Source organism: Amblyomma americanum, chromosome 3 (genome assembly GCF_052857255.1).
Source record: "Amblyomma americanum isolate KBUSLIRL-KWMA chromosome 3, ASM5285725v1, whole genome shotgun sequence".
In the NCBI taxonomy this organism is placed as follows: domain Eukaryota; kingdom Metazoa; phylum Arthropoda; class Arachnida; order Ixodida; family Ixodidae; genus Amblyomma; species Amblyomma americanum.
In genome coordinates this window covers 170997348-171023136 of record NC_135499.1, presented here as the reverse complement: position 1 = coordinate 171023136, position 25789 = coordinate 170997348, and the positions used below count along the sequence as shown (strand labels likewise).

The following is a 25789-nucleotide window of genomic DNA, read 5'->3' as shown; positions in this document are numbered from 1 at the left end:
ATGAGGGAGTAAATATAAGGATTTGGGAACGTACCCGTTTCAAGATGCCGCCAGGCAACCTGCCTTGCTTTGGTGGGGGATTTGTGCTCGGCTGGGTATTTTAGCCGATCGTTTCGATAGTGGAGCGATATGTCATGGTAGGTTACCGGGCTCTCCCTCATGAACTGCAAGGACACCGGTCTTTCTGTGCCCGGTTGACGAATCGCCGCACACATTTATGAGCGGCTGTGTTCCCTGGGCGGGAGGTTTGTACTGGCACTATATGAGCTGGAACCGTTCTGTGGATAATTTGGCTCTTGCCAGGATCTAGGGAGCTGGGGCATGAAGCCGTCTCTTAGCGAAGTTCCTGACTACTGCCTTCGAATCACTGAGGATGTATCCTGCCCTGGGGCCGGCTATGAACGCCTACTCAGCCAACCTTTATCGATAGTCCGGTATTGAGGGACGTGGCTGTCACCAGAGGTTGACAGCGGTTGTCTACGACCGCGACTGCAAATTCTTTCTTGTCGGGTATTGTGCCGCGTCAACTTGGACTGTTTCCGGCAAGGGGGAGTAGTGCTTATGCGGCGCCATGGCTTGCGATTGGAGCGCAGGACGTGACCAGAAAGCGCTGTGCAAGACAATAGACGCACGCCTGATCGATAGCGTTGCTCTGCATTGTGGACTGCCCATTCCAATCCTTCCTCCCTGGCATATTACAGCGCCCGCTCGCCCGAAGCAAATCAGATAGACTAGTTCCCAGTCCAGCCTTATTCGCAGTTTAGACCACGGTGCTAGAAGTGAAGTGGTCTAGACCCTCTGCTGGATTTCAGGAAACACGCATAACTGCAAGGCTTACTTTGCCGATGGACACCTCAAACGCGCCGTAAGTGAAAGAAATGACGGACGATTCTGCGTGGTTAGGCCATACGCGAATTAGTGCGTTAACCGGTTTTCACTTCAATTTCGGTTTCGGGTCTAGGCTCGGTTTTCAAGGTCAAGCAGGCTTCAGACGAAGATCGACGAAATCCCTGAGTGAGTGGAGGCCTTAGTTCTAGCGTACTAAAACTGGAAGGGACACTTGTAGCTCCCCCTTCGCTTCTAATGGTATGAAGTGATAGCGTTAATGGGTTAACGTCCACATATGCGTAATTGGTCATTCTCTGCTTCACATTCATAGATCACTGGTATTCCTCATACCACTCATCGCACAATGGTGCACGGGATATGCGATGCGCAACTGCGCCGTTGCGTTTCTCTGAGGATTTATCGCTGACGGCGCCGCCGCCGACGACAACGACACGGCACTGTTTTCCGCTTAACGAGGCCCTTAATGCTATCGCCTTTAAAAAGACGTTCAGCGCGTTGTTTTTTTGGCAGGTCGGTATCGAGTTGACTTGAAAAGCCGCAACTTTAGCGTAACAGCTGATTCCACTCGAAACCCATGCAACCAACAATTTTGCCGTATCAAAGCGAACGACTCGCACCGGACTGTCGCGGGGTGTTCATGCATAATGCGTTCCTGCCACCTCCGAGTTCGCACTCGGTAGCCTCTCGGCTCCACGGTCAGCAGCAGAAGCGCGCCAACTATTCCGAGAGCGTCCGCTTTCCGGCCAATCGCACGTGCAGCTGACCGCTTCGCACGACTGCAGGCGAAAACAAGATGACAAATGCCGTATGACCTACAACACCGCGACATTGTTGTCGTGGGACCAAATAACTGAAATACTGAACTGCACGTGTGCCGCGAAGCCCTTCGCGCGCGGCACGGCGCAGCGGGGGCGAAGGCCGCGCTCATTGCGTCACAACACGGGGGAAGCGCGTGCGACAGCGAGGGAGGGGCCGTCGTACGCGACTCGCCAACCGGCGCCCATGAATCATCAAAATAAAAACAAACGCGGCGCGCCGCCGCGAAGACAAATAAAATACACAACACATAACGAGGGAGAGAGAGAGAGAGCAATAGAGAAAGCTGGGGAGCTAGTTGGGAAACAGCTGTTGCGCCCCTGCAACTTCCCCGCCTTCCGCACCGTCTCTCGCATGCGATCACGAGACTAGGCAGACGGTCGCTGAAACCGCCGACGACATCGCGCACACGCCCGCGCGTTGCAGCGCTCGCGCTCTGAACGACAGTAACACTTAGCGTAGATTGGACGCAGCCCGGTGGCCCTGTGATAACGGGATAACAGCGCGAGGAGGGCAGCTCAGCGAAGGGCTGCCGTCTCGATCGCCGCTTAGCTATCGCCTTGGAAGAGAGGAACAGAAAGGGAGAGCAGCGCGCAAGACAGACCCCCGCGCGGGCACTCGGCCAACTCCGCCGCCTTGGAAGTATTCGCATCGGGCGCGGGGCTTCGCTTGTTCGGCGGCAGCGGTTGCTGCAGCGGCGGTAGAGTTCCGACGTTTGCCGGAGTTGCTCGGCGGTTCTTAGCGGCGGCGACGGCTGCGACCGGACGTTAGAGAAGTCCGCCGCGCTTCCGTCTCCGCGAGGAACGAACACAACGCCGAGCCGTCAGCAGCGGGAAATACGACATCGCTTTGTTGTGATCAGCGGTCGCTGCGCTGTAGGCACCATGTGTTCCGCGCGACCGGCCGACAACGGTGCGGCCAACGACAGCAACGACGACGGCGCAAACTGGATGTGCGGCGTCGGTCGGTTCAGGCCGCGCGCGCTTCAAGTGTTCGCGCGGCCGCAGTTGTTCACGCTCCTCTACAGCGCCGTCGGAATTCTGCAGAACGCGCATTTCTACTACTTCTTCGCCATCATGTCGACGCTGCAACGCCGCTACGGGCTGTCCAGCTGGTCCATCACCGTGGTGCTGTTCGCCGACAGCGCGAGCCCCTTCTTCGTGAGCTTCCTGGTGGGCCACTACTCGCGCTCGGTGTCCAAGCCGGTGCTCATCTTCGCCGCCATCTTGGCTCTAGTGGTGAGCTGCGGAATGAGCGCGTTGCCTTTCTTCCTGTATGGACCCGGGCTCGCCCTGGCCGTCGACGACTCGGCGCCCGCGCGCGATGCGCTGGAGAGCTGCCAGCGGGACGCCGGGCGGCTGCTGCCCGACCACGGTTGCAACGGCCGCGGTTTGCCGGAGTCGGTGGTGGTGACCGCAGTGCTGTTCGCGGCCAACTGCTTCTACGGTTCCGCGTACAGCGTGCTGTTCATAGCCGGGAGCACGTACGTGGATGACAGCGTCAAGAAGAAGAATTCGCCGCTGCATTTTGGTGAGTGTCCAAGCAGAGAGATGTGCTTTTCGACGTCGTCGAGGGCACAACGCGAATGTTCATTCAGCGAGGAAGGAAATGAAATAACGGGTATGGAATCTATATCGCATGATAAATCTCTGTATTGCACACGTGACGACATGAGTAAGTGGACGTGCCTTACACGCGTCAACAAAACAAGGACAAGGAATAACACCAACTGGTATATAAGCACCTTCCGAAAAGGAGCTCTGCGTGCTCTCGGCGGGCTGCGGAATTTTCGCTGCCTGTTCTTTTACATAACTACAAGATGGGAAATAAACCTCGCGCTTGGTTGTCACATCTGCCTTATAGCCAGCTTTGCACTGCCGCGGAGGTGCCATTCTTGATTTTGAAAATGCACGTTCGTACGTGGTTTTACCAGGCACCTTTGGGCACAGAAACATCCATTTTAGTTTCGATAGAAGTCATGAGGACGTCCTCGTCTATCTGCCCCATATGCCTCGAACGGTAAAGGAGGGCCGGATTTGGCATCATCAAGAATACTTAATGCACCTACCTGGCGGTCTGACCGTGGTGTTTGGGCAAAGAAGTTAAGAGCAAGAATAAATCGGCGAAGAGCTGCTTTTTTACACAAAAAGAAGCACGTAGTTCTGTCACTGCATTTGTTGGAATGCACAGTGACACCCGAGTGAGTGAAAGTCTTATTCTTAATTTAAAATCGAGGCTTTGCTATCATGTCACTTCTTTACTACCACACCTAGACCTGTCACTTGACAGCGACAGAATGAACGCAGCTTCGCATGGTACTACAGTTTCGTGCTTTCACAAACATAGGCGTACACAGAAGGAGGTCAACAGGGAAGTGGGCGGGCGGGGCACAACTCGTCCCACACGCAGCTTACAAAGTTCACCTTTTAGGTGAGTTTAGGTGAGTTTATTTCAGCAGAATTGCAGCACATATAGGATTCATTTCGTGAATACATCTGCTGAGGTTCCCGAGGCAAAAGGCGTCATATGGCGCCTGACATGGCCTCGTGACCTTCACGTGCGCAGCGCGGCAGCGTACAGTGGCAGTAGATTCTAGATAGCGATAAACAGAACTGTCTGACATCAGTTTTACAGAAGATCAAACGCGACAAGTTTCGAAAAGGAAAATATAATGGACAGCCAAACGCGACAAGTTTTGAAAAAACAACAACATATATATAAGTAATACAGGCAATGCAGTATATCTGCACGAAAAAACGGACAACCAACAATACAACTGCACATTTTCTTTGACAACACCGACAGGAAGCATAAATAAAGAGGGTTTGGTTTGCACAGGTGATAAGGGTATGGATTAGTAACAAGACTGCAAGTGAAAGCGAGACGTGGTTCCGTGTTAATTTGCGATATCAGCCAAATCGTTTTGGTTGCCTTTTTTGCTTCTTTCTTACAAGTGTGCCTTTTGCACTTCGGAACTGTGAAACAACGCCCTCGTGGCATAGTTTGGTGGCCATACTTGGTGTTACTGTGCGGCATTTCGCAATAGTACTTCTTTCACTCGCCTTTTAAAGGAGTAGCGTGTTTTGCTCTCAGATGCGATGGTAACTATTTCTGGAAATGTGTTTAGTAATAATGGTAGCTGATAATCTACTGATTGTTCTCCATACCTAGTTCTAGCCCCTTGTTTCACGTATTTTTCATTTCTCAAAGCATAACCACAGTCTGGTCGTTTGTATCGGTTAACAAAGCTTGTGCCATGGGATTTTATTTTATGATACAGGTAATTCGCTATGCTTTGCGGGCAAACGTTCGTAATAGGCAAAATTTTATATTTAGGAAACAGTGGGGACGCATGTTCATATCGCGATTTGTTTTCTATAAACCGAATGTATTTCTTTTGCAGAACATGCAGTTTTTCAAGATTGCTCTTACCTGTGCTGCCCCACACTAAAATGCAGTAGTATAAACTGGAGAAGATCATCGCGTATAGAGTTTCTGTTTAAACCACGCCGGAAGAATAAGCCTTAACTTGCTGAGGAGGCCAATGGTTCTTGAAGCATTTATGCGCAGTTTTGATACATGTTGTGCCCAGCTCATGTGTTCATGGAAATACACTCCCAAGAATTTTTGCACATCCACTCTAGTTATATGAAGGTCCCGAAAAGTTAACTTTACACTACTGTCTATTGCGTTATTCATCGCTCTAAATATTACGTAACTGGTTTTTTCTACGTTAAGGGTTAATTTGTTTCATGATAACGAGGTTTCAAGAACTCGAAGCCACTGATTTGCCATATTCATTACATTCAAAAGATCGCCTCCACTAAAAAATACATTTGTATCATCTGCGTACAAGATAATATTTGGCATCTGGGGTATCATCACAATATCATTTATGTACACAAGGAACAGTAAAGGTCCTAAAATTGAACCCTGTGGCACGCCGTATTTTATAATTTGCAGACTTGATTTGATGGTCCCAAATCCTACGTACTGGAGACGATTCTGCAAATAACCCTTGATTAAACGAAGCGCACTGCCACGAATACCGTATCTTTCAAGTTTATGGAAAAGAATGTCATGTTTTATGGAGTCGAAAGCCTTTTTGAAGTCTAAGAATATGCCTACAGTGTAAAGTCTATGTTCGATGTTAGAAATTATTTTTTTCTTTTATGTTTAACAAAGCAGATTCAACCGATTTACCTTTCTGCAATCCGTACTGCTGGGGTTCGATAACGTCCTTGCTGAATAAAAAGCTACTCAATTTATTGTTGATTCCGCTACCTTTGAATATACAGGAAGTATAGATATAGGACGGTAGTTTCCCAGAATATTCTTGTCACCTCCATTGTGCACCGCGCAGACGCAGGCGATTTTAATTTTTCCGGAAACACACCATCGCGCAGGATGCAGTTGCAAGTGTGTGAAAGAGCTACGCTTAGAAGGTTAGCTACGGCTTTCACTGGCTGAACGGCTATTTCATCGTATCCGCTTGCACAGTTTGCCTTGAGACCTTTTACGACGGTTTCAACTTCGTAGGGTGTATTCGGGGAGAAAAATATTGAGTCTGTCAATCGACCATCAAAGTACAATTTAGAGTGGACGCTCTCACAACTATGGGAAATGCCCGACGTTAGAAAATGGGTATTGAATTTTTCAGCTAAGGTGGAACCTGAATATGCAACGTCATCAATTGTGAGTTCTTGTGGGACAGTGTGCGCATTCTGCGAAAAAAGTGATTTCATTAGAGGCCAAGCTGCAGTCTATCGATGAAAGGTGTCGTGCTCGTGTAATCATGGCACGATGAAGGACCATAGCGATGTGGACTGTCTCCTATAGCATCCTCCACGAAGCTTTCGGCTGCAGTTGTCTCGCCAATCCGAAACAACGCCTTTGCGCACTGTCTTACTAAAACAGGGACACGTTACAGAAGCCCTATAGAGGTTGTTGGAAATTGTCTATTAACAATTTTTGAAAGACAAATGTCGAGTAGTAACGAAAGCAGTGTTTGCAAATGCCGCCTCCAACCAGGCAGACACAAATTGAGAGAGTAACTGTCGCCTTCACTATCCTCATTAGCCAAAGTCATTCAATTGACTCATTAGTTACTGCAGTTCGTGTGCACGTTTATATTGGAAGTTTAGAGGCGTTCTGGCGCTATTAGTTTGATAAAATTATGAAACCACTACTTTATTCCGCGACATCTGCCTCCAAGTTTCTTACACCACCAGCATTGTTGCGCATACAAGATGGCGACGATCGACGCGAAACACCACCCCGATGTGGCGCATTCGTTGCACATTGCGTTTTTTTTATGTGACCTACCGAAAGTGAAAACAAAAGAATTATCAATTCCGCCTCATGCTTTGCGGCTTAGCTGCGTCACAGCTACATCTCGTCAGAAGTAACTTTGCCCTGACACCCGCTGTCTTGGATTTAGTTGGAAATTGGGATTCTCGAAATTGAGTTTTGGCCGGGCTGTGCTGGAAATGTGGAGCCCGATATCTCGGAACATGGGTGCGCTAAGACAACTCCACTGAATGGAACAGCGTGTGGGACGTGACGTCTTCTAATTTTGCATTAGTAATATGGACATAAACGCGGTAACGAAGAGTACATTATTTGATTTTAGTTGATGATTAGGATACCGATGTCAACTACTATCTCCTCACTGTCAAAATATATTCTCTGTACTGCTCACAGTTTGTTATAGATATCGTGGCAACTCAGCTTTTAACAATTTGTATCTGTCACACGCACGCACGCACGCACGCACGCACGCACGCACGCACACACCTGTCGGGTGTGTATGGCATCTGTCATGGTCATTGAATTCAGTTCATTGCAGAAAAATGCCCGTTGGTAAACAATATTGCGTCCCTTCATTCATTTCATTCTTTTCCGCTAGCATTAAGACCCAACCCTATCCAACTTTTATCGAAAGATGCCTGTCACTTTTTATTTACTCTTCAAAGATATCGTCCTCTATATTCACTGAAGACAGAAATCATCCTACAGTTATCATTTATAGAGCAAAATACAACTACATATTTCGTCGTTATCCACAGGTCCAGCTGGGACAAAACAGCTTGTTAGGATATACGGAGGCCAGTTACGGAGTGAAGAGCAAGCAGTGCTAAGCGCAGCCGGCGGCAACCAGCTGAAGATCAGATGAAGGGATGGGACTGCAATTTTGGAAATATACTGTTTAGCGAACAGTCGAGCTTATCGGCTTCCCGATATTAGGATGGAGAATAGTAAATTGACCAAAACATGTAATGCACACAACAGGCAAACGGTGGCTCATTACTAACACAGAGTCAACGCCAAGGAAAAATATATAATTTTTGACCTCAGAAAATTGGGTGTAGTAATATGTTAACTAAATTTGTTGGGATGGGATAGAAGCGGTGGACGCTAGATAGGCATAATTGAAGGCAAATAGAAAAGGCCTTTGTCCTGCGGCACACTTCTGTAATCATGATGACCATGTCATGCTTTGATACTTTGAAAGCGTCTGGGGAAAAGAGACAGTACTTTATTTGGCAACTTCCTTTTAGTCACCGAGGATAGAACTAGCATGCTCCACCAGGGCCATTCGATCCTCAAACTGATTCAAGGCCAATCACACACTCCAGGAGGGGGGGGGGGGGGGGGCTGGCAAGGAAAGTAGGGGGATTGCATGGTGACTCGACATGTGCAGAGGCAATGCTCCAGGTTTGCGTAACGTCCAGGGCAGCTGGGGAAGCTAGGAGACGATGTAGGTAGGGCCGAACGGAGGTGTGTAATATGTTTAGCTATATTTGGCGGAGTATTCTGAGACTGACGCTCCCGTATGCTTTAATGTCTCGCCTAGCTCCTCTGGGATTCTTCCATTACCTGTGTCTGTAGCGAATAAGCGGGAAGTCGGCGAGTTGCGTCTGCTTCTTTATCCAGGGGCGCTCTAGACGCCATATTTACTTGCCGATAACGCCCATACGCTGAACGCGCAATCCTAATACCTGACAGTGCACGCAAGTGTACAAGCTGTCACTGAACTTGACGCTGTTCGATAACTGAGTGTTCAGAGCGACGCATCCTACATGTTGAAGAGTTTGATCTGGAGGTCGTAATTAATGGGTTGATATGATTAAATTGAGCTGCGTGTCACGCTCCCAAGCAGTGCCATTGCACGTCGTGGACATTTTGGCGTGAGACTCCGGATGTCTTCGACTACAGCCAGTATTTCTTTTTCGAGGCCGTTTAGGAGAGCTCAGTGCTCCGTGCTGACCGAAGAGTCCTTTCGCGCCAAAACCGAGAGGAAAGCGTCACAGGCAGAGACAAGCGAGACTCGCCATGGGTGGCTACGTTCTCATGAACTCTGCCTTCAGCTGTAACTTTTACCTTTGCCTGTACCGACAGTAAAATGACACTTTATGGGCCCCCGTGCGTCGTTGCTCGACCTTGGTTGTGTAAGAGAGAGTTCTTTTCCGTTTGCTCGACCTTGGTTGTGTAAGAGAGAGTTCTTTTCCGTTTTTTGATGTGCTGTTTTTTTGTTATGAGTCCCACATTTTTATGACACGAGACGCGGGTGCTTCTTCCTTGGATGCCGGGAAGGCGAATCTTTCGGTAGGGTGCGCATTCATTTCCCAATGCCAACGGAAAGGGCCTCAGCAGGTCCGGGACTAACCACCATTCGAGGCGCGTTTGAGGGAACCACCATGTACAAGCGCGTGCGTTTCATGTGTGTGTCTTTTTCGGTGCGAATGTGTGCGAGACTAACTGAAATGACATTCAGTCAGTGATCCGAGTGACAGCGATAACGTGGATTGCTGTTTCTGAGCAACTCTGTGGACGTGCGACTGAGTGCTTTGAGGGAGTGCAATGGATTTTCTATCTGTAAGAAGTCTAGCCTTACGGGCGAAGTCTTCTTCTATCGACCTCATGCTTCAGTCTCGAAATATAGTACCTTTGTTAATTTATTTGTGAGTTATTTACGGTTATTATCCTGGCGGAAATGAAGATTCTCGGCCACTGGCCGCGGCGGTCGTCGGCGATGAAGGCCTCCAAGACACTGCTCCGCTTCTTGAGGACTTCTGGCCTGCACGATAGGCTGTGACTTTGCCTAGTGATTTTAATTTCCTGCTACTCTCTTTTCACCTTCACATTTTTATCCCCTCATCCCTTTTCCCCCGTGCAGGGTAGCAAACCGGTTATTCTTCCGGTTAACCTCCCTGCCTTTCCTCCTCCTCCTACGGTTATTAGCAATGTCGCCTTAACCTGGCCTTCTATAGGCACCCTGCACCCGCCAGGCACCGCCACCGTCGACGCTGCGTTCAGCGCCCCTCGCGGCCAGTTCCTCGTCCCTGTCAGGAAGGCTCGCCTCGCGACTTCGAAGGGATGGCGTCTGCCAGCGGCGTGCCGCTTATTGTAGAGGCGGGATTTCGCGCTATTCACGATGCGGAAAAATTCTTTAGAGGAGCAAACATCAAGAAAGGCACGAAGCTTTTTGAAGCAGGACACGTACACAACGTGAAAGAGGTGGTGTCGTGCGACGGGAGCGAAGTAGCAGCCCGGTGCATTGCGCAGACGAGCATCACTGCGCCACCGAAAACCATCAAATTAACGGTAAGAAACATTTCTATCTAATGTCTGTTAGCGCTGCGATCTTACTTTATTTTATTTTATGTAGCTATCTTCCAGTAGACAGCTTGTTGCCGCGAGCTGCAGTTGCAAGGCAGGCGTCGCAGGCAAATACAAACACGCTGCTGCCGTTGCCGTGTATTTGGAGCAGTGTGAAACGCTCTCTAAAACGAGCCAACCGCAAGCCTGGGGTGTTCCTACATTTAAGAAGGTTTACCATAAACTTTCGAAGACGGCCAAGCGGCATAACATTGAAGGTAACTAGAAAACTCCAGTTTTTGAGCGAACGGCGCAAACCTGACTTGATAACATTCTCGTTTGCAGCACCTTCGGTTTTCGATATGAAATTCCCTGTTGAAACTATCCCTTGAAATGATGTACCCGCTGTGTAATCTGCCGCTCATATTTTTTTCATTTTTTCAGCAACTGCTAGGTCGTTATCGCTGCAACACGTGCGTCAATATTTTGGGGATATCAAATGTCCAATAAACGAGCTTTTACAAGCAGAAGAGGATGAAAGCTGTGGTGAAGCGCCTGTGCGCACTGAAACTCCTGCCGGCAACGTAAAACTTTTTGACTGGGATTGTTCAGAAAAGGAGTACCCCAGCTACTTCAGGCAGGATTCTTGCGGAAAGCTTGTGCTAAAAAAGCGGAATTTCACTGCAAGGTTTGTTTAATTTCTACACAGTTAGGACAAGTGCCCTGTTTCTTCGACATTAGGATATGTGATTACTGTACTAAATTATCACCCAGTCTTTCAGATGTGGAGGCAAAGATTTATGAGGAACATGTTGCTGTTGCCCCTGAAAACGTGCCTTCACTGTCCAAAAAGACGCTGGACGACAAGGCGCAGTGGAAGCGAGCTAGGATTCCGCGCATAACTGGAACAAAGGTAAGCGATTCTTTGCTGCGCAAAATTTGGGCTTCCTCAGGTGTGAGCTCGGACGAGTTGCGAAGTCAATGACCGTAAATCGCAGGTGCAAGAAGAGGGAAGGGTTCCCAGAGATCCATTAGCATTCCTCGGCGTCTGTTGAATGTGCCATGAGTTAAAAACCTGTCTAGGAGGTAATGCAAGAGTCAAGCAAACGCCTTCCGCACGGGTTTGACCATTGTTAGACCAGAAACCGCGCGCGCGTGTTGGCCGTCGCGAAGGGTGGGCCCCGCAGTGGCACAGTCCTTGGAATGGCAGCTGCGGAGCCGAACGAGCTCCGCCGAGGGCCTTAAATTCCAAGTAAAACCCGCCGGCCTCCAATGGTGGAAAAAAACCGCCAAAAAAAAGGGGATTCGGAGGACTCACTACGAAATAAAAGAACTTTCGCATACCAGAGTAAAAGGTTGGAAAGAGCAGTTCGCTGTGAGCAAACAAAATTGTGATAATGTGAGTAAACTTGCCCTTGGCGCAGAAATATCGTTTTGGCTGCAAAATATTTATTCTAAGCTCTTAATTTTCTTTTGCTGTTTCAAGCCAGACAATTGGAACGAATTATTCCTCTTTACCGAGCGTATCATACAACTCCGTGTAAAAACGTCTACATTTAATGAACACTGCAAAATTTATGAAGTGCGCTATTTGCTTTCTTTTCAGGCCTACAGAGTACTTTGCTGTCGGCCAGAAAATATTGACAGAAGAGCGAGGTCCCTCATTTTCGAGCAAGACTTCGGAGGGCCAACCGTGCGATACGGCATCGCGATGGAGCCCAAAGCCCGCCGAGCATTTGAGAATGAACACGGCGTTGAAGTTTCATTGTTCGGCCTGGTTGTTTCACGCAAGGAGTCGTGGTTAGCGTGCTCTCCGGACGGAATCTTTCTGTAAGTATATAATAACTTTTGTACAAGATATCACCTTTTTGCTATTTTGCCAGAATTCAATAACTTCCATTGCTGCATTTGATTATTCTGTTCTGAAATGCAGGACGCACGAGAACGAGGCTGTGCTTTGGAGATAAAGTGCCCCTTCAGTCGCAGAGGTCAGACGCTGACAACAGATCCACTTTTGCCATATTTGCAAAAGAACGATGCTCTGGAGCTGCGAAAAAAGCACACTTACTACGCTCAAATACAGATCTCCCTGTACGCCCTGGAGCTTCAACAGTGCCGGTTTTACGTCTACACGGAAGCTGATTCCCTGACGATTAAAATTTCCCGGGATGAAGAATACCTCGCCGAAGCGATTCCGGTGCTCCGGGAGTTTTACTCCGCAAAGTACCTGACATGCTTGAAAGAATACTACAACACGTAATGGTGCAGTAATCCTTTCATGAAATATACTCAGTTTTTTCATGATTTGTTTATTTACCAAAGAGTCAAAAACAGAGCTGTGCAATATGTACATACCGAGAAGTGTAATAAACAGACTGTCTTATGAGACATTGCATTCGTTCCTTGCAAAAATTCCTGGCTTTAGGTTTGTTATCACAGCGACCACATGAACAATATCATCGACATACCCAGTCAGTTCATGAGGAATTCTTTGGGAAAGTATATTGAACGTTTTCAGCCTTTGGATAACTCTTTCCACATGAATGCGGACAGACGCTGTCTCATACGTCGCATCGACTTCTGACTCCGTAAACTGGGCACTCGTCGCAAATGGTGGCATCACAAGTGTCGCCTGTTGCACCCCAACGTCAGTGCGAATTCCCGGAAAGCCTTTGTCCGCTAGAATGACATCGCCAGGCTCTAGAAGGGATAACAGCTTGCCGTCCACTGTGATGGTCGCGTCCGAAGTCCTTCCGCCGTACCCTTCTGATACGAAAGTTATTGCACCATTCGGTGCGATGCAGATTAAATACTTCAGGGTGTACCTGCCCTTGTAGTGGGAAAACCACAGGTTGCGTGTCTCCATATCTGACGGCATTTCGATTTCTATTTCAGTACAATCTATAATAGCCCTGCACGTATCGTAGTGCCTTTTGAAGCTCGGCGGCATTGTGCGCTGCACTGCTAGTCGTGACGGCCAATAGATCCAGTCTTTCGTTGCTACTTTTATGTTCACAAGAACAGACTTGAATACCCTGGACGCCGTTGTGCTGGGCACGCAAAACAGTGAAGCGAGAAACGAAAACGGCAAGCCATGTTTCAGCTTCATCAAAAACAAAATAAGCTTGTCCTCAACGGAAAGCTCCCTTAACCTTTGCGTTCCTGGCGGAAGAACACTTAGGAGCAACGAAAAAAGCTGAAATGACACCGCAGTGAAGGATTGCAGCGCAGCCTCATTACCATGGAGTGCCCTAAAACCTCCAAAGTACGGCTGTTTCCGCACAGGGCCCACGTTTTTGTCGCACAATTGAGCTGAATCACATGAGGTTCCGCGTTCAGCGGTGGTGGAAGTCCTGTGGTGCACATAGCAACTTGCGTTGCAATTTGATGTTGTCGAGATGAACGTAAATTCCCCGGAAAGGCATTCGGGCTCCATGTCGGTCATCGTTCATGCCTGCAATGCACGAAATACAAAAAAAAGTAGCAGGTCAGCGGCTGCTGTTAACATTTTCCGGATTGCTTGCATACTGATCCTTTTCAAGATTCCGTGAGTCAACTTCCCTGCGTAGCATAAACTCTACCATGAAGACGCTGCCTATCCTAGGAAGAGAAGTTGGGTGCAGCGCTAAGACATCTGTCCAAGCCGTACGCTGTGTATGCATTGACATGAATTGCCTTGGCGCACCCTTCCTTCGCGATTGCAGCGCGGGGAGAGTGAGTTGTACCTGCTAAGGAATGGCTTGGTAGAGCTGCACTTAACTACCTTTATCGCGAAAGCAACAAATTGCAGAAATGTGCAGGAATTATGTGTCTACAGCACTGCACCCTATTTTCTGTCCCCGGAACCGGCTTGGCTGCCATGGTGAAGTGGTTTTCGCTGCGCAAATAAGCTACCTCTCACAGTTTTGCAAACGCTCAATGCTGCTTTGAAGGAAAACCTACGTACATCGGCAAACTTCTTTTGTGACGCAGTTTCGTCACCGCCACTCGGTGGAGAGTTGGCGTCAGGTGAAACTGCATTCAGTGGGCGAGGATCATCGTCGATCTGCTGATCATGCTTTCTGCTCTCTCTTTCCTTTCGCCTGCAAATATTATGCAACAAAACTAAGCGGAAGTGCAAAAAGAAAAGAAATCAAGGTCAGTCGTCAAACGAACAGACGTTTCGCTCACCGCCGCCAGCCAGGCGGAGCAAAAAAAAAAAGTATTGTGACACGCCGCTCTGAACGGGGAATAAATACAGCAGCGTAGTACATTTAAAATGGTCTAAGAGATGTGCAGCAAGACGACAGGAATGGAGACGTTCGAGATTGTGGCGAACACATATGATAGTTTTACAAGCGCACCTGCATGCACCCATGTGCCTGCTGTCGTTTTTCAGGCCAATTACGCGTTCTTGGAGAAAACATTTAGCCCCGAAAACACAACAACAAGTACACATTAATGAACCCGAAGTTGATACATTTGTCAGCATACCTGTCATGACACCCGGACGAACCACTTGTGCTTGCTTTTTTGTACGCTGATGGAAAGATGCTTGGGTCGTAGGATGGGTGCCCTTCTTCATTCGATTTAGCATTGCTTACAAAATGCCTGCTGCATATTTTTGATTTCCTTGAAGGCATCCAATCCGTACCATCTTCGCTACATAGTTCAAAATAACAACAAATATACATGATACTCCGCTACACGTTTGCAAGGAACGATGCTGCGGCGCTTTTTATCTATCGTCATATAAGTTCACGAAAGTGCATCAAGACAGTGCCAAAAAACTTGATTTTTCCTGCACTGTAAAACTGCAACGAGTAGCTATGTCTACAGCATGGTATGAGAACAAGAAAAGGAGCTCAAACTTACTTTTGGCGACGAATAAGCCGAATCCAGCGCTCACGCCGTTCCGTCTCCCAGTGTCGCGTCGGGAATCCATAAAACCTTGTCCCAGGCGAATTCAGATACGTATTACTGCATCCTACTACACAGCAATGTGTCCTGCTGTTGTTATTAGCCATTTTGTGCTCGGAAAGGAGGCGCACAACTGCTTCGCGACGGCGCGCGCAACACAGCGTGAGCTGTCAGACTGCCCCCGCCTTCCTGACAGGGACGCGCGCCAGCGGCGCGCGCGTCGCGCGGGAGTTAGATGCGCAGGATGCCTATAAAGCTCTCGACGTACAACGCTAGCAATTCGTCCCAGCAAAACCTATGAGGACGGCGTCGCCGCGCCGACTCCTTTTTATAGTAACGTTTGCAGGCAGACTTTCTTTGTAATCTTTATGCCATTGCAATCAAAGCGATTGTTGAGGTGCCACCGTCGCAGGTAGGAGATTAAGCCTGCATGGGGCGACGTGCACAGGCCGCAATGTCTTGCGAAGTCACTGCCATCTTTTCTTTTTTCTTCGCGGTATTTTGGGACAGCAACTGCCGTGCTGAGTAAACTGGAGTGGAGTGGAGTGGAGAGTAAACTGTGCTGGATGAAGAGAAATTGTGCTGCCGGGCATTAAAGGCTTGCATATTTTATGATCCTGCCAAGATCAGCTGAAGCACTGATTAAAATGGTTGCTTTCGTGAAGGCTACAAATAGAAAAATAAGCGACGTTGGTTATATATACCTAACTCCATTTTATTTTAGGAATCCTGTGCGGGTAATTAATTGCTCTAGCACGTAGTTAATATTTTTCCCACCTCATTTGTCACTAGTGGATTGCTTGGTTAGGCCTCGCTGATGAACCGCTTCAAATACCTTCGCCGACACAGACGCACTGGACTCAGCTGCTAGTAGCTACACGCCAAATAGCTCACAAAAATACGTCCTTCTTTAAAACTGGAGTAGCACAACAACACCGCGACGATAGAAATGCGATGCTGTGCGCCTACCTCGTTTTTGTTATCCTCTTAGCTTGTCCATGTGGAACAACTGTTGTACATTCTTTATCTTTGATGCCCCATTTGCAGAAACAGAGCGCCTCGAGGTTCAGGTTGCTGATAGCTACCGGCGAGAGCACCCTCCGGGTTTTACTGTTGGCCATTGCACCGCCGTGGTGGTGGTGCTTTGGATAAAGGCTAAGTATAAGAGTCGTCACCATTTTTTCAGCGTGGGCAGCCTTTTCGTTGGCCGCCGAGATAAGCATCCAGTATATGCCACACGTACTTACTGCTGCTTCGCGGTGAGCCAAACCGGCTCCACTCATTCATTAGACAAGCGAGCTTATAATAGGAAGCACAGGCTGCCAACGGTGCGTTCGCCTTTCGCCAGACACGTTCTGTCACATTCGCAGCGTGACGCCGTCTGTGCTCTCAGAATGACGACACTCGCCTCGGAGACAGATGGAGACCCGCCGGCGTCGCCAGGTTCGTCTTTCCATACGTGTCTGACTGACTCTGAGCCACGTGGAATGAGCCACGTGGTGTGAGCCACGTGCAGTGCGAGTCGTGGAAGATGCAAAAGACGGAAGAGGCTCTGTCGTATGGTCCCACCTTAATTGAGTTGGAGCTGCGCAGGTGGCGCTGCAGTTCGCTTTCTGGGAGCTCGACTAATGGCTGGTTGGAACGTCATTAGTTTTTGCTAAGTGACAAGGAGTGGCAGTGTGTGTCGCTGGAGCTGTTTCTTCCTGTCCCTGCACAGCACATCATGTTTCGTTTGCTGTCTTGTTCGTTTCGAATTTTGGGCGTATACGCGGAGCCTGCTTTAATATTTAAACCCATAAATAAAATGAATTCACATCTCCAGCGCAGTGTATTAACAGCTTATTAGCTACCACTTTCTCCCCTTCCTTCCAGCTAACCAAATGCAACCTTGATTACTTCGCCTAAACGACATACTATCGTTTTCTTTATACGCGCGTTAAAAAAAAAAACCTTACGCTCCATATACCCTCGATATCCTCGTCGCACCCCACGTGCATAATAAAACCTTCAGTTTTGGAGTTTTAATTTTTCTGAATTCGTGGGGTAAAAATAAGGTGCTATTTGCTTCAGATTCGAGCACACATTGGGTTTTTCCGCAAAAAAATTCATAATTCGGTTGGTTTTTGATGATTCATTCCGGCAAAGATAATTGACTATTAGTGCTCGTTTTTTTGGGGGCGAGAGATTAGATCCGCAACTTATAGCTCATCATTTTCTTATAGGCAGCAGAATGTACGACAAAGTATGTGCAAAATGAGGTATTTTTTTTTCGACTTGCCACAAATATTTCGTAGCGTGTCCATTGTTGTCTCTACAGCACACCATTTCGTTGGTGATAGGCTTACCTGTCTTTGTATACTGAGAAAAGTGTACCCAGCAACACAGTGGCCATTATAAACGCGCAATACCTAAAGCACAGCCAACATCAATAGCGTGGGTATTCTTGACACAATGATGCCACTGTGACGTCCGATCAGGAACTGTGTTCAGGTCTCTAGCTTACAAGTCGCAATTTTTGAACCTCATATATTAGCTCACGCCATGGATAGAACACGTTAAGAGAGGCTGAAAATCATCACCGAGCAAATGAACGAATGTCCTAGAATAGTGCAAGACGTGGGCAAGCTTTTGTGTAATGCGTTCAGCTTGGGGCTCTCGCTCGCTACATCTTCTTTAGCGTGCCTATTCGGGTAGAAACCTGGTTAAACCTAGTTCCTAAAGAAATTTCTTATATTGAAAGAAAAATTTTACCCGAAAACAAAGGGCTCTAAGCATAGCGCACACCTGCCTTTTACGGCGATTTTAAGATCGCATCTGTTCTGCAGCTTAAGTGCCAGTGAAAGTCATAAGTACTTAGTGGGCTCACACGTAAGTTGCTTTTAAATAATTGCGTAACACTAAGGGCGCTACACACATTGCAACTTGGTTGATTCGTCTAAATAAGCTTTCTGCTCCCAATGTCCAAATAACTCCCAAGCCGTCATTTTGGTTCAAATATTTATCTTGACGGGTATGTATATTTAACGGAAATTACGTTATAAGACGTCGTCACATGTTTCTGAAGGCACAAATGCTAGCAGCGTATCGCATGAGTAAGGCCAAGGGGGAAGAAACGTGGCACTTACAGCTACAAAATTGTAATGCAGGAATACATTCAACGCTTACATCTTCGCCTCGCCGTGACCGCGAATTTTTGTCCGCCCGGCTGTCTACACCATTGCAAATTTAGGAAAATAAAATGCAAAAGAAAGAATTTTAGCTTCTCTGCCTCGATCCCGGGCGCGGAACCGGAAGCTTGCGTGGCGTTTTAAACAAGTCGACAATCTCCGTTTTCTTTTTTTTTTTTCTCTGAGATTACAAGTTTCTTTTTTTTTAGTTCAGAAAGCAAGCAACGACTTTACGTATGGCAAAGTTATGGCCTATCGTGCATCCGGGGCTCGTGAAGATATTCCATTACAGATGAAGAGAAGTGACTTTACAGTGGTCATATTTCTGTATGCACTTTGCTTCGGTTATTTGTCTGTTTCATTATGCTGTTCATGGTAATTAAAAAATTCTTGCCATGTAGTTGTCCAACGCGCAATTTTTGCAGATCGGTAATTCTTCAAGGACCGCCTTCCTTATTTTTTTTTTCTCGGGGTTCCTTTTCTCAAGCTTCCTTACGTTGCAGTGAAAGCAAGAGAGCCTCATGTTTGATCGTTGAACACCTGCGGAATAAATAAAGAGAACGCAGTCTCGCATTTCAGAAAAAAATGGGCAGAGTCACTTAAGACTGCTTACGTGTGGGAATACGAAATCATCACTGTACCTGGGTGCATTGTTTGCGCGAAACGTCTGTACATGCTCTAAAGGTCTTTTGTACGAGTTTATGTGTGCGTGTTCGTTGCGCACCAGACCGCAAACGTTCGCACCCTCTCGCTGCACGGCGAGGAGGTTGGCCGAGTTTGCATGTCGTGGACGCAAGACGTCCACACACATGCACGTATGACACCACCCGGAACGCTGTACGACAAACGGTTGCGTAAAAAATTTGGTACAAATGTCGGGAAAACTGGCGCCATATGGAGGTCGGCCAGTGGAGAGTATATATGGAAGAACGACATATATAGGATTGTTTGAAGTGGCGGTGCTCGGCTTGCTGTGTGCGTCATACGGCCGCCTGATGACGTCATCATATTTTTCTTGCAATCAGTGGGCATGTGTGTACCATCTCCGAGTAGACACGCACACACACACACACACACACACACACACACACACACACACACACACACACACACACACACACACACACACACACACACACACACACACACACACACACACACACACACACACACACACACACACACACACACACACACACACACACACACACACACACACGCGGTTTTTCTCGTAATGGGACTAGTAATGCTTTCGCATACAAAAATAACGCGCACGATAATTAATTGTTTCCGAAGATGACTACAACGTAATTTTCACACCGAACGACGACAGCTGCTATTTAGGTCAGTTGGTATTGCGATTGTGTATTTCCCTCAAAGTAATCATTTCTTAATTGCATATGTGCCTTTTGGTTTGGTTTGGTTTAATGGGGTTTAACGTCCCAAAGCTACTCAGCTATGAAGGACGCTGTAGTGTAGGGCTCCGGCTAATTTCGACCAGCTGGGGTTCTTTAACGTGCACTGACATCGCACAGCTCACGGGCCTCTAGAATTTCGCCTCCATCGAAATTCGACCGCCGCGGCCGGAATCGAACCCGCGTCTTTCGGGCCGGTAGCCGAGCGCCATAACCACTCAGCCACCGGCATATTTGCCTTTTCTCTTGATAAAACTTCGGAGCGGGGTGGAAGCCATGAGGATAGTGTCATCAACGAATTCGAAGCCCAAGTTACCACTGGCCGGTCTGCATCGACTCGTCGATCAGTACAGGAGATGAAAGGAACCCGTTAGACGCTTATTATTTTCACTTTGAAAACAACATTTAGGGTTCGGCGCCCAATAAACAAACAGCATTGCGGTGATTTTCCACGGAGCTGTAGCGGTTCAGTGATGCAGACTGTAGGTACGGTAATGTGGGCGCTCGAATGGACGCCTAAAGGGTTCAGCAGGAAGAGCGATAGGAAGAAAAGGAATAACGAAGGGAAGGATGAGTGGCTGAAGATTCTAGAATACAACTCACCATGGTATCAAGTTCAGACCGCAACGGAGCACAAAACTGCAAATAATGCTGTAAATGATGTTTTAAATGAGCAGAGATGAACAAAGGATTGCTGATACACCCGGTCAACTCTGGCTGCAACTGAGGCCCAAATGCATTCCCACTCACTGCGCCGATCGCACTCGTTTATCATCTGCTGCTGCTTTTTCCTCGTTTTCATTTCAGCCCTCCTGGATAGCATTTTATCTTCCTCTTCCAGCGAGTTCGACCGAAAAACCGTGGGCGCAATGTTTTTCTGCACCTCTACTGAGATCTTCTCACGGAAGTGAAGCTGGGTTGCCGTTCTTGTCGTTGGCCTCTGGTGCAGTGGCACATGCCCACAGTGGAGGATTGGTCAGGGTGCGTTGCAGAGAGGCTATAGGTTCTTCGCATGCTACCTCTTCATCTTCGTCTTCATCTCAACCCCATTCGGATAACGTGCATCACTCAACCTCCTACCCAAGCCGCCATGTCTGCAGTGTAGCACGTCACGTGTGGCCATACAAAAGCGTAAGCTTCTCATGGCAATGGTGACGCCCAGTGACCATTTCTTAAGGTCTATACACCTTGTCTGAGCCGCCGTGGTGGCTCAGTAGTCATGGTGCTCTTCGGCTGACACGAAAGATGCGGGTTCGATTCCGACCGCGGTAGTCGCATTTCTATGGAGGCGAATTGCTAGAGGCCCATGTACTGTGCGATATCAGTGCAGGTCAAGGAATCCCAGGTGTTCGAAATTTCCTGAGCCGTCCACTACGGCGTCCCTCCTAGCTTGAGTCGCCTTGGGACGTTAAACACCCATTAACTAAACCATACACCTCGTCTTTTAATAATTCCATAAAGCTTGTCATTATCATTTACGCCGTGAATCGTACTCATACTCGTAACTATTGTTTTCATTACAAAATTAGGAATCTTGACCCACAGCCCATGTCAAGGGCAGATGTTGACCAGTAATCATCTGGTTGGCTCTCTTCTCCCGAAGATCTCCTTACACCACGAAATCCATTATCCTCATCATGATGATGTCGTTAGTTCTCTCTATTTTTTATCAAAGTTAACTTCATCATGGAGCAGGCATTATTCGCGTGCTTGGAAGTGGGGACCCGAAGGTTGGTTCACGAGAATGTAGCGTGCAATCCCTAGAACGCATCACTGCATTGAGAGGTGCCGCGGCTCCCAGACAAAGGTCAGTCTTCGGGCACTCTGGCTCTTGACGCAGGCACGCTTGTTATCTCTGTTCCTGTAGGTGCCGACGAAGCCGTGCGATAAAAACGAAAAAAGAAAGAAGAAGGAAGCAAGCGATCGGTGTGTCGAAACCTACACGGCCCCGTGTTGCCAACGGGATGACGTGCCCTGCGCTCTTGAAATACGATGATTGACGCAAAGAGTTCCTTCGATGGCAGTTAACGGCGGCTTCAGCGGTACAATGAATCGCAAACTACACCCAGCAGAACCGCGGCAGGCTTTCTCTTTCACCTCCGTAACAAAGGCTGGCTCACTACACAGAGTTATTTACTTTGTCACTCAATATCATCAACTCTAACGGTAATGGCACCCAACCGATAGTGCTGTTCAGTCTTAACAGTATGCTTTTTCTTTACGTTGACGACATGTCGACTTAAGCTAGGTCACATACTGTGGCACAGGTTTGGAGTTTTGGCCAGTCGTAGGCGCTGAAAATAAATGGCTGTTCAGACAAACTTGCTCTTTCATGTCCATGGCTGAGTTTTAGGAGAGTTACAGCAGGTCAAAACTGGCTCTATACTTACTTCAATTTCGATTTTTTAGTGTCAGCTCTGTGAAAGAAATTCATTCTGTGTTTCTAAAATTGGTAATGGCCTTCAAAAATTTATTCTTAACGAATACTGTAACTTATGCCCTTTCTCGCACAGTCAGACAGCCGGAGAATTCGGGACTTGCCCAAGACCGCAGTGATACTGGTTAGACTGGTGATAAGCTGATTAGAGCATATAAACTTGAAGTCGCAGTGATAACCTCCGTGTAAAAACGGTAACACGAACCGCCTTTGCAGGCTGAGGTGTTCGAAACTAGGTTCGCCACCGAAAGGGTAAAGATTTGTTTGCGGAGTCTCTTCCAAGAGCACACCCGTGAGGAAGCCGGGCGCCGGGCCGGGGGAGGCTTGCGTCGATTTTTTACCGATGGGTGCCCGGCGCTGGGTTTCGAACCATCCACCTCCCGCAACAGAAACTGTCGCCCAAACCACCTTTGTACCGTAGGCAGTCAAATTAATATTCGGAAAAATGATGCACTCACTGGCAATCTACTGATAGCCAAATAAACTGCAGACATGCATTTAAATTGGCGGTGGCAGCGAGTGGAGCCATCTTCCGCTTTCATAGAGACCTACTGTGTACGACAGAAGTGTAAAATTTCGTCTCCAGCAGCTATTATTTTTCAGTATTTGTTTTCATCGTACATTTATTTTGTTCGCGTTTCGTTTCACGCTGCCAGCATTTTTGTTGTCCTAGTGTATGGCTCAAAACAAAGAGCACACCATACATGTACGTGAAGAACAGAATGGCATAACTTTCCCAGATTATCTTGAGTACACCCGTGAAATCGATTCCATTAGAAGGCACTGGGCGCGACCCTTCGAATGGTTCAGGTCGGCACATGCCGATTCCTCATAATATGATGGATGCGGCGATTATTTTAAAGCTTGACCGTTTTTGTTTTTGCTATCAGGGATATGGGGGTATTATAAAAACATGATATATTTCTATTAACAATATTTTAGCCTTGATGTCCGGATTTTCGGCTTCATTCTCCTTTTTGGAGTATTCAAGGCCTCTTCTTTGCGTTTAGGGTACCGTTTTATGTTTCTGTGTGTTGTAAGTACATGGAGTAAAATTGGACAACAACGGTGCTTGCTGCACGCGTGTGTTAAATATCCTGTAGGCATTATGGCCACCAACACCTGGCGATCACTTTCAGAGAGGTGGACAGTCAAACTAAAATATCTGCTTAAAGAACGTTGAAAAATTCCTGGCTGATCCATATTAACTGTTTTAGGAATGTCTGTGTGTAAGGGGGTTATGATATCTCTGAATAATATACCAGGCTCTCCCTGACTGCTTATGTCGCAGATCTGCTGTTTGTCTCCTCGGGAACGGCCCATTATTGGATTTTCGCAATTGGGAAATATGCGTTGACCTATGAACTTAACCCTTTAGACTGTGAAGCAGGAGATATTTCATATATCGAGTTGCGTGCCGTCGAGTCCTCTAGTTTGCCTGCTCGTTTCGAAGACGTACTGCGCCGACCATTCAGGCTGTGAGCATTAATTCAGCCAAGTATTTTACCGTGACCGTGGCTCTCCCATTGCGGCGTCGCATCACCAGTGACCGGTTGCTCCTTCCGACCTGCGTACTTTCATATCGCGCCAGCCACATCTCGATATCTCTAACCTGCGTGCATGAGCGTCCTTGTCCCGTGTGCTGCTTGTTTATCTCTCAAGGAGGACGTCGGAGGACGTCAGAGGACGAGGTCGGCGACGCTGTTTCGCCAGTCGTCGCCTATAGATAAGCAAAAGCAAAGGTCTTGAAGTGCCAGGAGAACGTGTAGATTTTTTTTCTCCCCATCTTCAGTCCTTTGAACCTGTACTCGCAACGCATACTCTCGTCCCTGACGGCAACGTGCAGAAGCTTGCGGTAGAGTTCACTGAGCGCAAATACGTTAGGAATTCGTCCAGACAATTAATGATGACGTTAGGTTAGGTTGCAATCGCTGCTCTGATGGGTGCGATGAAATAAGTGATGACCGTAATTGTGGACCGTGGACACCGCTTGCTGCACCTTCCTTATCTGTGCCTCCTAGATTCCTGCCTTTTTCTGTGGGGCCTCTGCTTATTCTTCGCTCGCATTCAGGACTTCGATCCTCCTTTAATATGCTCTCTATTTAGGTGTTTTGTACTTTTAATAAATTTTTTTCTAACATCTCAGTGACGGACGTAGCGACTTTTTCGCTCCGTAAAATTTGTATATTATTGTTGTATTTATAGAATCGTGGCATGCCTCTCAATATCAGCTGATTTCTTTTGGCAGTTATGTTTACAAATTGCGTTGTTTCTTTGTGTTTCACGTATCGCTTGTACTGAGTCTGCCCTTGACCTTATGTATTGGTGGCGCGAGCTTGTCAAACTGCCCGCAAGCTGCCCATTTCCTGGATAGCTTTCAAACTCTGCGACCAAGCGCCTAGCAGTAAGTCCTGAGAGTGGCCTGCTGTTTAGACGCTTCAAGGAAGCTGCCAGCGTTTGTATTTCGCGCGCATATACTGGACACACCACTAGTACATGCTCCACAGTCTTAGTTATGCCACAGGCTGAACAGTCCAGTGAGTATGCTAGTCTAATTGAATGTAGGTACCTTCGCGTAAAAGCGTCGCGTCGAACTGAAGTCTTCGCATCAATCATGCATCAAGCATGTGCGTGAGTAGTCGCTATAGTCTCTAGACATATACGTCTGCTTCGGCGACGTGCTTGACATCTTTAGCATGGGCGATTGGCACAGACGGCAATATTGCATCTCAAAAGGCTTTTTTTTTTCCTTCGTTGTTTCTGTGACGCTTGCTAGTTTCTTCGTAATAGTGAACGAGCTTACCGTTACAACCTCACTATCGCGCCATTCTTTACTGAGGCGTGGTTCCCTGGAGGGTTTTGAGTATTTGCGACTATTTTTGTCGCAAATGTGGTAAAACAAACTTCTGGGTTATTATCACAACTTTCATTTTTCTTTCTGCAGTCGCATTTCATAGCAAACTAAAGTTTAACGATTGTTTCTTGCGCATGAGCTCTGTGACGTTGAAGACTGACGCTCTAGATATTTCTGAACGCACGTGGAATAGTGTTGACTTTATTCTTGTTTTTCAAATTGTAATAGTGAGATTTAAATTCCAAAAGCGACGCATTGGATATTGAGGGACGCCATACTGGAGGCCTCTGGAATAGTTTAGACCACCTAGGATTATTTTATCTGAGCTGGCATCACACAACCCCACGCACGTTTTTATATTTCGCCTCCATCGAAATACTGCTGCCGCGGCCGGAATCCAACGGGCAACTTTAGGATCAGCAGCCGAACGCCAAAGCCGCTGAGCCACCGCAGCGGTTGAATGGACCTTTTCATGTGAATGTGCGTGTTAAAGTTGAACTTTTATTTTTATGAGCATTGTGCGTCTAAAAAAGGGACAAATAGATTCATTTTGTAACATGCTGACGTCATCAACTTCTGAAATTTCCTTCGTTCTTTAATTACGTGGAGATGACTTAGCGAGGGTGCTAACTGTCACTGCTCAGGAACCATAGCAGCTAGTTAGATTTGAGTGCTGTTCAGAAATCTAAATAAAAAGTTACTCGTGTATACAAAATTAGGTTACATTTCGTACATAAATAAGGAAAATAGT

At 47.4% G+C, this 25789-nt stretch overlaps 3 protein-coding genes across 3 annotated transcripts in view; 2 read left to right on the top strand and 1 right to left on the bottom strand.

Annotated features, from left to right (window-relative positions):
- The first annotated feature begins 2024 nt into the window (after positions 1–2024).
- Positions 2025–25789, top strand: part of LOC144125411 (solute carrier organic anion transporter family member 2A1-like) — a 47588-nt gene continuing 23823 nt past the window's right edge. The window contains exon 1 of the mRNA XM_077658779.1: positions 2025–3195. Coding sequence (XP_077514905.1) covers positions 2550–3195 — 646 coding nt within the window. The 5' untranslated portion in view covers positions 2025–2549. The remainder of the gene's footprint in view (positions 3196–25789) is intronic.
- On the top strand, positions 9940–12375 carry LOC144125412 (uncharacterized). The gene is made up of 6 exons (XM_077658780.1): positions 9940–10272; positions 10337–10544; positions 10711–10954; positions 11041–11179; positions 11873–12096; positions 12200–12375. Exons 1-6 carry the CDS (start codon positions 10045–10047, stop codon positions 12231–12233), a joined length of 1077 nt encoding a protein of 358 aa, XP_077514906.1. The 5' UTR covers positions 9940–10044; the 3' UTR covers positions 12234–12375.
- On the bottom strand, positions 12627–13708 carry LOC144125413 (uncharacterized). Its single transcript, XM_077658781.1, has one exon. The coding sequence runs from the start codon at positions 13700–13702 to the stop codon at positions 12647–12649; it is 1056 nt and encodes a 351-aa protein (XP_077514907.1). The 5' UTR covers positions 13703–13708; the 3' UTR covers positions 12627–12646.

Bases quoted from the DNA above. Each gene is read 5' to 3' on its own strand.
- LOC144125412 (XM_077658780.1), top strand. From the start codon at position 10,045: ATGGCGTCTGCCAGCGGCGTGCCGCTTATTGTAGAGGCGGGATTTCGC. The intron at 10,273-10,336 runs GTAAGAAACATT...TATTTTATGTAG, and splicing joins CGAAAACCATCAAATTAACG to CTATCTTCCAGTAGACAGCT. The intron at 10,545-10,710 runs GTAACTAGAAAA...TCATTTTTTCAG, and splicing joins CAAGCGGCATAACATTGAAG to CAACTGCTAGGTCGTTATCG.
- LOC144125413 (XM_077658781.1), bottom strand. From the start codon at position 13,702: ATGGAGCCCGAATGCCTTTCCGGGGAATTTACGTTCATCTCGACAACA.